Here is a 10,502-nt window from a genome sequence, read left to right as displayed (position 1 = left end):
TCGATTTTCGTGATTGAGGTACGTGGACATTCAACTGCGTGATGATTACTGACATATGTGAAGCGCTGGGTGAATTCCCGTGAACTAGCATTCAGGCTTATGAGCTCCCACGATAGCATCGAAAAATCATCTGCAATCTTCACAAACGGTCCCATCGGGATTCCGCTTGAGCTCCACTCCATCATCTGCAACTTGCTGCTCTGTGTCCTTGTCTTGAATTGCCAACTGCTCCTTCTCCTCTTTTACCTCATTCACCTCTTCCACCTCTTTCACCGCCTTCTTTTTCCCGTGTTTGTCAGAATGCCCGAGGTCCCGCTGTGGATCAATATGGTCCCTCACCCGTTGTTTCAGTACCTTCGTCTCTGCGAAGCCGTCAATCTTTCATCCCAACACCCCGTGACATCATCCTGAACTCACCAGGAAACCCGGCCTCAGCCTTCCTATCCCACAGCAATACCTTCTTGATCTCTACATTCTCACCCTCGGCTGCTGATCCTTGAGGAGCATATGTCTTCGAACATTAGTCGAATATTAGTTTTGGGCTGTTTGCGGACGTACGAGTTCGACAGTGAACAGACCCCCGGTCGCAGGTATCAGCGCAATCTCTCCAATTTGCGTTCCGAATGTTGAAAGCAGTTCTTGGCCGAACTGAGCATGTATTAGTTACTATCAAGCTTGTCGACTTTGGAGGGGTATGCACGTAAGCGGCGCGCAGCATCCATCGACATTGCGTGCAGTATGATATCGCTACGCGGGGAAGAGCGACAGGCGCCATCTGCGAGGAAGCCATTGGTTCAAATATGTTAAGAACGTAATTCCAGAAACGAGAACGTCGTTCATGCGGGATGTTTTTGTTGCATGACATCGACAGTTCAACCCTTAATCTGGCTTAGGCTGTGGTCAGTGCGTAACGAACTTCGCCCTAATCCGATAGTTCCCTAGCTCTTAAGCTCTCGTCTCCTACACACATCACAATCAGAATGCCTCCTCAGCTTTGTACCTCAACCTAGTCGTCATGCCAACTTCTCTTATAGGAATCAGGCTATTCTGAACAAGTGTCTTGCGGGGAGGAATCTTTACCGAAATACAGTGGCGCGGACTGCCACGTCCAAAGCTGTCCCACGACGATGAGCTCAGGCTGGCGCGCTTACAATATATACGCCAACACAATACACCAACGGAGGACATTCCTCGTACGGTCTAGGCCCGCAGGCTACGCTACCTGGGTTTGCAACTGAGGAAGTCGTGAGAACGCTTTTTGAAGTGAGTGGGTTCGCACTGTGTAAATACCACACCGTACAAGGTTTGTGTGCCAGCATATCTTCGGTGGAATACGATTCACAATTTGAACACGACAGAAGGCTATGCAATGTCATTCGATCATCTACCATTCTTTGATTAACAACTTCGTCTTGTCAGGCCACTACCACACGGTTTCTAAGCTCTACGGCGCATCACCATTCGATACACAAGTTGAGCTGTTTGGGGCAATTGAACCTGTCGGCGGAGCAAGGTTCTCGGTTGCGACTAGCATAATGCGTGGCTGAATTACGTTAAGTAATCCTTACGTTTTCTAGGCAAGGTTATAGAAGCCTCCATGGAGTTGTCCCAAGAACAGGTTTGCCCCACTGAGAGGACCTTGCCACGTTGTTTTGGAAAGCTCTCCTGGTTCAACTGGTTTTTCAGATGCTGCCGGATTTCACTTCTATCAGCTTTGTCACGATCATAATCTCACACGCTATAGTGATACTATCCGATAGAAGACGCCAGATCTTAAGTCATCGAACTGGCACATAAAGATGGCTTTTGTGACCAAAGGCGAGGCGGACTAAGTGATCATTCTATGCGACGGGCAAGTTGTGGTTCATCGTCTTGTCATCATGTCTATGTCCAAAATGCCTCTTGATTACACTATCTCCTTGACTTTTGGACGAGGAGGTTACAGCAAGACAAGACGAGATCTAGACTCTGCAGCCGACATAAGATTCGACGAGGCACGAGACATCTCCGGAGCCGTTCTTCACGAATTCAGAAGTTCGCTTATGGAGTGAGTCTTTTCCCGAACGATCGAGCTGATTTTCGAAACTAAATGCATGAAAAGCTATATCGTAAATGGACTCTCGGCAACAAAAGCGGCAAACGATGGGTTACCTCTTACTAGAACAGATAGCGCTTCTCGACGTGTTACCGTTCATATGTCCTTTCTCTGTCATTCTCGGAGATGTAGTCTTTCACATTGCAAAATTCAGATCAAGGTGGGTCGTCGATGACCAAACGCACACAATACGATCGAGACGAGCTCAAGAGGACTGCGACAAATCTTTCCGTCATTGCCGATGATGGTTCTACTTGTGTACTTGTCTCGTCGCACGTGGGATCAGTACCTTACATGACTGGTATTGATATGAACCTAGATCAAGCCTCGCCCAGCCGTCAACTCCACAACATTGGCGAGTTATCGATCGGAAGCCTCCACATTCCATACCACCTACGAGGAACGCGGGTTTTAGTACGAGACGTGGACACTGGTAAACTATTGGAATTGCGCCTCACCAATCAGATACTCCGAACTTGCTCTTAGCTTCAGCCTCACGGGGCGTCTTCCGAACGCCAACTTGCTCACGTTAGAGTTGGAGGTGAACTGGAAAGACTACAGGGCGGATTTAAGCTGGAAATGACTACGGAGAAGCTGTATACTTTGGTCGGAGTATCGTCCGCTGTTAATCTAGTAGAGTTGGCGCATCGATACTAGACGTTTCTCCGTCAACTTTGAAGTCTAGGCCGTCTGACGATAATATTGGGATCGATTGCGAATATTACGCGAGAAAGGCTGGATAAACGCAAAGCATACAGACTAAGTTGTGGTAAGAGATGTATATAAACTGACTCCTAGGTGTGCTTGTATACTCACTCATCACACTGCAATCCTAAACAACATCACCTCATCTACATCAACAAGTCTATCTTGAACATACATCCACTCTCCAATCCTATCCCAAACAACTCAAATCAGGCAACCATGCGTTTCTCAACCATCGCCCTCCCAGTTCTTGCTACCCTCGCCGCAGCTCAGAATCCGTAAGTTCCTCTACCATCCCTCACTACATCTTCAATCGCTAACCAACACTTCAGCGTCTCCTCCCTACTATCCTCGGCCGCCAGTGTCGTCTCTTCGGTCGCCTCGTCCCGCGCTGCCTCTGCGTCCGGCGTCGTTTCCTCCATCGCTTCCTCGCATGCTTCTGCTGCTTCATCGGTCATCTCCTCGCGTGCTTCTGTTGCTTCGTCGGTTGTAGCCTCGGCCTCAAGCCACGCCTCGTCTGCTGCTTCTGCCGCTTCCTCAATCCACTCTTCGGCTTCGAGCCACGCTGCCAGCGTCACGGCGTCGGCCAGTGGGTCCCGCACTGCGAGCGCTACGCCCTCTCAGTTCACCGGTGCTGCGGATATCGTTGGTGTTGAGGGGTTGACTGGTGTTGTTGCGGGCATGATTGGTCTTGCGGCATGGATGTTGTAGACGTTGACAACGATAGAATGTTGGGGGTTGGGAAATGGAAGGGATATATGGGATTGATGCATGATGAGAGACTGTAGATAAATGACTGAATAATGAATATTATATACCTTCATTTATACTTCCTGTTCTGTGTCTTCTGATTTACGCCCACCTTGGCTTTGTTGAAGTGTATTCATATGCACTACAGAGTCTAGATCTTGATGAGTCGATGAATTACTTATTGCATGTTCAATCGACTCTCCCTCGCACAACTTGCACTGCGGCAGTTTGTTCACCGGATCTGATTCTTGAAAGAGCCATTCGACATTGCCAAGTGCGTGACCCAAGCTTTCGCAACGCACCCCACGTGATGTGGAGCTATCATACCGTGACTATCGACAGAGCCGGCGAGTTGTTCAAATTTAAGGGGGTCTAGAGCATGGACTGAATAGTCGGAACTGCGAGTAAGGAGATCCGAAATTATGGGTAAGGTTTGGTAGAGCGACTGGCTACATCGCGGTGGAGGGAGAAGAACACTGGCATGTCTTTCAATACATCCACTCTGCATTCGAGGCTTGCATGGAGTGACGATGACCCTCGTTACTGGCGAGGAAAGATGGGTAAATCCCTTTTCAACTGAGCACCCTGATTCGCTCAGACGATCAATTTGGACCCTGAATCTCCGTCAATGAGGACGATTGGCCCGACAGCTGTAATTAAAAGCTTGGCACGTTTGTCTGCTGCATGAACTTGTGGACTCGGACAGCTGTAACGCCTGCTGGGATCCCCTTCCTCTTCCGTGTTTTATGCTCGGCTGTGCAAGCAGCTGCAATTGGAAGGAGCATATCGTATGCTTCTAGGCGGCGATACGGCACATGAATCAGCATGCCTTCTCTCATGCTGCAGGGTTGACACGGCAACGACCAATGTTTCAACCTGAATGTCTCCAGTGCACTCTGCCCTTGCAGACTCCATGAGTGAAAGATGGTGAAGGCAATCCAAGCCATGCCACGGAACGTAAAAGTCTGGGGAAGGAGCAGACGTCAACATCACGCTAGCACGTGAGCCAATCAAAGCGTGGCGTGGGTTGCTAGAGAGCACCTTCTCCGTGCACAACGGGAGACATACATATCCTCTCCTTTTCTTCTCAGCAGTAGACTTGCCCCAATCCACCATCCCCTAACCATCTGAAGTTGACACCGCGAAGCGCATGCTCATTTCCGGCCGAGGAAACGACACGTATTAATAACCCAAGCACTCGTTGTAAGTTCCCCGCGCTCTCCCTGCTTGTATTGTGTACACAAACAAATTGGTGTTTCAGGCGTGGCACACACCACCCTACGTCTCACTGGCACACGTATCCAGCCCGTCGCCTGGCCTCGATGGCCACGTTCCTGCACCACCCACCCCATCACCCAACACACTCGCTGACGACTGACCACCCGCCGCAGCCATGAGCTCCGGCGTCCGTAACCTGCGGGCCATGTTCGAGAACCAAAGCGCGAGTTCGTCTCCTGAGCCCCGCGGTCGCTCCCCAGTAGAAAGCGCCGCCGCAGACAGCACCGCCCGGCCGACGCCCACGGTACGCGCCTCGTTCGTTTCCGTCGAGCCCAGTGGTGGCGTCGCCTCGGACTTGGGCATGAACAAGGGCACGCCCACGAACAGCGCCGCCGCCCATCGCCGGGAGAGCTTCAGCATCAGCCACGACCACGCCGCCGAGGCCACGGAGCTCAAGCGCGCCGTGACTGAGGAGAGGGAGGAGCGCAAGCACAGCGTGGCTATTGTCGAGGCCGTCCCAGAGCAGGCCGTCGCGTCGAGAGAGTCCTCAATGCCCGCGCCGCCGTTCCGAAGTCCTCCAGACGGAGAGATGCCGAACCTTGGTGCTATCATGAAGGGGTCTGACTTTCCCGATGGTGCTGTCGAGGCTGAGGCGTCCCCAGTCAGTGAGGCGCCAGCTGCTGTTTCCGAGGAGAGCCCTGTGGTGGAGGAAGAGAAGGCTGAACCGACCCCAGCACCAGTTGTTGATGCACCCGCTGTCGATGCGCCTGCTGTCGATGCTCCAGCTGTCGATACGCCTGAAGTCGACACTCCCGCCGTCGACACACTCGCAGTCGATGCACCTGCAGCCGATCCACCCGCAGTCGACACAACGGCAGATCACACACCTGCTGTCGACGCGTCTACTGCAGACACGCCAGCTGCAGACACGCCAGCCGTCGAAGCACCTGTAGTAGATGCACCCGTTATCGACACCCCAGCCGAAACGCCAGCCGATAACCCTGATAAGGCAGTAACGGGCGCGCAGGAGGAGGTGTCCCTGAAGCCAGCGGACCCTACAGACGCAACCGCCATCGCGGGCGGCAAGGCACTACCCCCTCCCGCGGAAGATCTACATGCTTCCACACCCGAAGTTGCTGAGAGCAAGCCTGAGTCCAACGGCGCGCCGGCAGTAAAGCCCAAGGTCGACGTCAAGAAGCCTAGTCCCATCTCCACCCAAAAAGCCACCTCGTCCAAAACAGCGCCCTTGAAGAGTCCGCTGAAGAGCCCGGTGTCGAAGCCAGCACCGAAACGGCCAACCACGCCCAAGCTCACGAGTGCTGCCTCTGCACCGAAGCCGAAGCACAGCCCCACCGCGAAGCCGGCTCCCAAGCCCGCGGCGCTCAAGGAGCACAAGGCCCACAAGGAGCCAGTCAAAGCGCCAGCGCACAAGACCAGTCGAACATCGTTGCGTCAATCGAGCGCTCCGACAGCTGCGTCTTCCACTGGCGGTTCTTCGATCAGAGCAAAGTCTGCGACCGGAGCAAAGTCTACGACCGCAGCTCCAGCTCCAGAGAACAAAAAGCCAGCCGTTGCGGCAACCAAGCCAGCAACAGCTCCAAGGTATGTATCACTAAAACTCGAGTATTTCAGTGTGCTGACAACAGACTCAGTGCCACATTACACGCTTCCAAAAAGCCGCAAGCGAAGCCACCCACACATCCAGTCAGACTCCCTTCCCACTTGACGAAGCCCACCGCCGCCTCAGCCGCCAAACTTGGCGAGGAGAAGCCCGTCCGCAAGCCGGTTGTTGCGACGCGACCGTCAGCGCCACCCAAGCCCGCACCGGTCGCAAAGGCTCCACGAGCCTCAATCGCTCCCAGCGCTGCTGCCCCCAAGCGTCCAGAATCGCGAGTGTCTTCTGCTCCCGCACCCAATGAGGGCTTTTTGGCCCGCATGATGCGCCCTACAACTGCCAGTGCTAGCAAGACGCATGAGAAGCCGACTTCACCACCCCGTAAAGCGGCTTCCAAGACCACCATCCAGAAGGGCAAGAACAAGGTTATCGAGGTAGCCGCCAAGGCCAAGGCGGCAATCACCAACGGTGATGATGATGAGGCATCGAAGGACTCCAGCGCTCACGATGCCGCGACTGATTCGGCGAGTGTAGAAGGCACTGAGTCTGCGCCGGATCACACGACAGAGGCTTCGGAAAGTGAGGCAGCCCCTTCAGTCGAAGAGGCAGTTTCGCCCACAACGGAGCAGACGCCTAGCCTCGAAGGCACCGCCGTCCATTAGTCTTGGGTGGGCGCATTTCAGATGGTCTACGTTGTGAAGCTGGACGATCTCGAGGAGCTTTGTGCCTATCGATTCAGTCCATGCATGCATAGGCCTCTCAAAGCATCCAGGAGGTTTTATTAGCGGGCAGGTTTTGTTTCTATTCGTTTCTCATTAGCATTTTAGGAGCGTTAGTTGATTGGCGGAACTTCATATCCAATGGCGGTGTTAGCAGGTCACTCCACTGTACTATTCGTGTGCTATATTGGAGGGGAATAGGATTCTTGAATACCAACTATTGTGTGTATTTTGAGACGTAGTACCTTTGTCATGATTGCCGTAGTCGTCAACATAAGCTTTGAGTGTTTGATTAACAAGGCTGCAGGCGGTGAATCCACGGCAGCATTATATCAGTTCACGAGATGTCTCTCTACTCAACGCGTTGTTGCGAAAGTATTCAAAGGCGAGTGGGCGCGTGGACACGTGATCGACACCTCCGAACTCCGAAGCCCCAACTTTTTTCCCGCGATGGTATTTGTGGGCAGCGATCACAGACCCCAGCGTCGTTCCCTCGTTTTGTTTTTTGTCTTGTAGCAGCTGAGACTGTCCAAGATGAGGATGCAGTCATTTATTCGGGCGCATTCGCTCGCGGCCAGCAGTCTTCGCAGCTCGGCTCAAGCAGCGTGTCGAACGTCTGCTCGATGCGCTCTCTCGACTGTGGCGGCGTCGCGCACGCCCTATACCAACGGCACAAAAACGGATACGTGGATAAGCAGTCAGAGGACACACGGACAGAGGAGGTGGCAGTCAGTGGCTGCTCAAGTGTACGTTGCCTATAACAGCACTGCATTGCACTGTGCATTCGCAGAGGCGAGTCGAGCGGGGGAGCAATTGAAGGCTAACGGAAATGCACAGACTCGAGCAGGCGAAAGAAGACCCATCTGCACTGACACAAGAGAAGATTGTCGAGAATCTGGACCCTGTCGAGTGGGAGCGGTTATCGAGAGTCCGCAACATTGGTATTGCGGCGCATATCGACTCCGGCAAGACCACCGCCACCGAACGCGTCCTCTTCTACACAGGCCGAATCAATTCTATCCATGAGGTGCGAGGCAAGGACTCGGTGGGAGCCAAGATGGATTCTATGGACCTCGAGCGTGAGAAGGGTATTACTATCCAGTCTGCCGCGACTTTCGCCGACTGGGTGAAGAAGAACGACGACGGGAAGGAGGAGCGCTTTCACATCAATTTGATCGATACTCCCGGCCATATCGACTTCACCATCGAGGTGGAGAGGGCACTGCGGGTTCTCGACGGCGCTGTTATGATTCTTTGCGCCGTCAGTGGCGTGCAGAGTCAGACCATCACAGTCGACAGGCAGATGAGGAGGTACAACATTCCCAGGATATCCTTTGTCAACAAGATGGACCGTATGGGCGCGAATCCCTGGAAGGCTGTCGAGCAGATCAACCAGAAGCTCAGGATACCTGCTGCGGCTATTCAGGTCCCGATTGGGCGTGAGGATGGCTTCTTGGGAGTGGTCGATCTGATCCGCATGAAGGCCATCTACAACGAGGGTGAGAAGGGTATAATCATCAGAGAAACGGACGACATCCCGGAGGACCTGGTGGAGCTGTGCAAGGAGAAGAGGCAGGAACTCATCGAGAAACTGGCAGACGTCGACGATGAAATGGCAGAGCTCTTCTTGGACGAGCAGGAGCCGACCATACTCCAAATCAAGGCCGCCATTCGACGCGCAACTATCGCTCTAAAGTTCAGCCCTGTCGTCATGGGCTCTGCGCTCGCCGACAAGTCTGTTCAGCCCATGCTCGACGCCGTCTGCGATTACCTCCCCAACCCCTCCGAAGTTGAGAACCTGGCCCTGGATAAGAGGCGGAAGGAAGCTCCTGTCAAACTCGTCTCGTACAACTCTCTACCGTTTGTTGGTCTGGCTTTCAAGCTTGAAGAGAGCAGTTTCGGGCAACTGACATATATTCGCGTGTACCAAGGTACGCTGAAGAAGGGCATGAACGTGTTCAATGCGAGGTCAGACAAGAGGGTCAGGATTCCAAAGATTGTGCGCATGCACTCCAACGACATGGAAGAAGTGCAGGAGATTGGCGCTGGAGAAATCTGCGCCGTGTTCGGCGTCGACTGCGCCTCTGGTGACACTTTCACTGACGGCGGTCTGGGCTACACCATGGTAAGTCTTCCCCCGTCTCCCAAAACACCCGCCCAAGCAAAAGCTGACAATGTAATAGACATCCATGTTCGTCCCCGAAGCCGTCATCTCCCTCTCCATCAAACCAAAGCACACAAAGGACACACCCAACTTCAGCAAAGCCATGAACCGCTTCACCCGCGAAGACCCCACCTTCCGCGTCCACGTCGACGCCGAATCCCAGGAAACAGTCATCTCCGGCATGGGCGAACTCCACCTCGACATCTACGTCGAGCGCATGCGCCGCGAATACCGCGTCGAATGCGAAACAGGCCAACCCCAAGTCGCCTACCGCGAAACAATCACCCAGCGCGTAAACTTCGACCACACGCTGCGCAAGCAGTCCGGCGGCTCAGGCGACTACGCCCGCGTAGTCGGGTGGATGGAGCCCAGCGAAGCACTTGCGGATAATAAATTCGAACAGCAAATCTCCGGCGGCACAATCAGCGAAAAGTTTCTCTTCGCCTGTGAAAAGGGCTTCCTGGCCAGCACAGCAAAGGGCCCTCTACTCGGCCACCGCGTCCTAGGCGCCACAATGATCATAAACGACGGCGCCACCCACGCAGTCGACTCCTCGGAACAGGCATTCAAAACCGCAACTCAGCAAGCCTTCCGCAAAGCCTTCATCGCCGGGGCACCACAGGTCCTAGAACCCCTCATGAAAACAACGATTACCGCGCCAAACGAGTTCCAGGGCTCTGTTGTCGGGCTGCTGAATAAGCGGAATGCGGTGATTAATGATACGGAGATTGGGCCTGAGGATTTCACGGTCTATGCCGATTGTAGTCTGAATAGCATGTTTGGGTTTAGTAGTCAGCTTAGGGCGGGCACGCAGGGCAAGGGCGAGTTTAGTATGGAGTTTAGCCATTATAGTCCTGCGCCGCCGCAGCTGCAGAGGGAGCTTATTGCGAAGTATGAGAAGGAGCAGAAGGATAGGAATGCGTAGGCTGTGTTTTCTTGGGGAGGGGGAGGGGGAGGGAAGTGTATGATTGTAGATGTATGTGTATATGTATGTGTATATGTATGAATGAATGATATCATGGCAGAAAACGACATACACGGATTTCTAAGGAAGAAATGGGGCACACATACAATTACAATTACGAGGCAATTCGATTTAATTCCACAACCACTCACTTGACTCACTCATACATACAATACACAGCCGAAAAAATCTCCTCCCAAAAAGTAAAACGCCAAATATGCAAACACCCTCCATCTACCCCTCCAACCCCCCAACCCTCACCCTCCACCCCC

At 53.4% G+C, this 10,502-nt stretch overlaps 4 protein-coding genes across 4 annotated transcripts; 3 read left to right on the top strand and 1 right to left on the bottom strand.

The window, feature by feature from the left end:
• Positions 1-126: 126 nt before the first annotated feature.
• On the bottom strand, positions 127-775 carry P153DRAFT_284579 (uncharacterized protein; the record flags this gene model as incomplete). The annotated part of the gene is made up of 4 exons (XM_033663332.1): positions 127-362; positions 418-511; positions 559-648; positions 701-775. The coding sequence occupies 4 exons, from the start codon at positions 773-775 to the stop codon at positions 127-129; spliced, it is 495 nt and encodes a 164-aa protein (XP_033526769.1).
• Positions 776-3,019: 2,244 nt separating this feature from the next.
• On the top strand, positions 3,020-3,511 carry P153DRAFT_354995 (uncharacterized protein; the record flags this gene model as incomplete). The annotated part of the gene is made up of 2 exons (XM_033666539.1): positions 3,020-3,078; positions 3,133-3,511. The coding sequence occupies 2 exons, from the start codon at positions 3,020-3,022 to the stop codon at positions 3,509-3,511; spliced, it is 438 nt and encodes a 145-aa protein (XP_033526768.1).
• A 1,432-nt stretch (positions 3,512-4,943) lies between these two features.
• On the top strand, positions 4,944-7,045 carry P153DRAFT_374127 (uncharacterized protein; the record flags this gene model as incomplete). Its single annotated transcript, XM_033669500.1, has 2 exons — positions 4,944-6,370; positions 6,421-7,045. 2 exons carry the CDS (start codon positions 4,944-4,946, stop codon positions 7,043-7,045), a joined length of 2,052 nt encoding a protein of 683 aa, XP_033526767.1.
• Positions 7,046-7,569: 524 nt separating this feature from the next.
• P153DRAFT_311329 (translation elongation factor G) lies at positions 7,570-10,347 on the top strand. Its single transcript, XM_033664796.1, has 3 exons — positions 7,570-7,848; positions 7,940-9,227; positions 9,286-10,347. The coding sequence occupies exons 1-3, from the start codon at positions 7,637-7,639 to the stop codon at positions 10,189-10,191; spliced, it is 2,406 nt and encodes an 801-aa protein (XP_033526766.1). The 5' UTR covers positions 7,570-7,636; the 3' UTR covers positions 10,192-10,347.
• Positions 10,348-10,502: the final 155 nt, after the last annotated feature.

This window comes from Dothidotthia symphoricarpi (genome assembly GCF_010015815.1).
Source record: "Dothidotthia symphoricarpi CBS 119687 unplaced genomic scaffold P153scaffold_5, whole genome shotgun sequence".
In the NCBI taxonomy this organism is placed as follows: Eukaryota; Fungi; Ascomycota; class Dothideomycetes; order Pleosporales; family Dothidotthiaceae; genus Dothidotthia; species Dothidotthia symphoricarpi.
Note: the sequence above shows the minus strand (reverse complement) of the source record. Positions and strands in the feature narration are given on the sequence as shown.

Bases quoted from the DNA above. Each gene is read 5' to 3' on its own strand.
- P153DRAFT_311329 (XM_033664796.1), top strand. From the start codon at position 7,637: ATGAGGATGCAGTCATTTATTCGGGCGCATTCGCTCGCGGCCAGCAGT. The intron at 7,849-7,939 runs GTACGTTGCCTA...GGAAATGCACAG, and splicing joins CAGTCAGTGGCTGCTCAAGT to ACTCGAGCAGGCGAAAGAAG. The intron at 9,228-9,285 runs GTAAGTCTTCCC...ACAATGTAATAG, and splicing joins GCGGTCTGGGCTACACCATG to ACATCCATGTTCGTCCCCGA.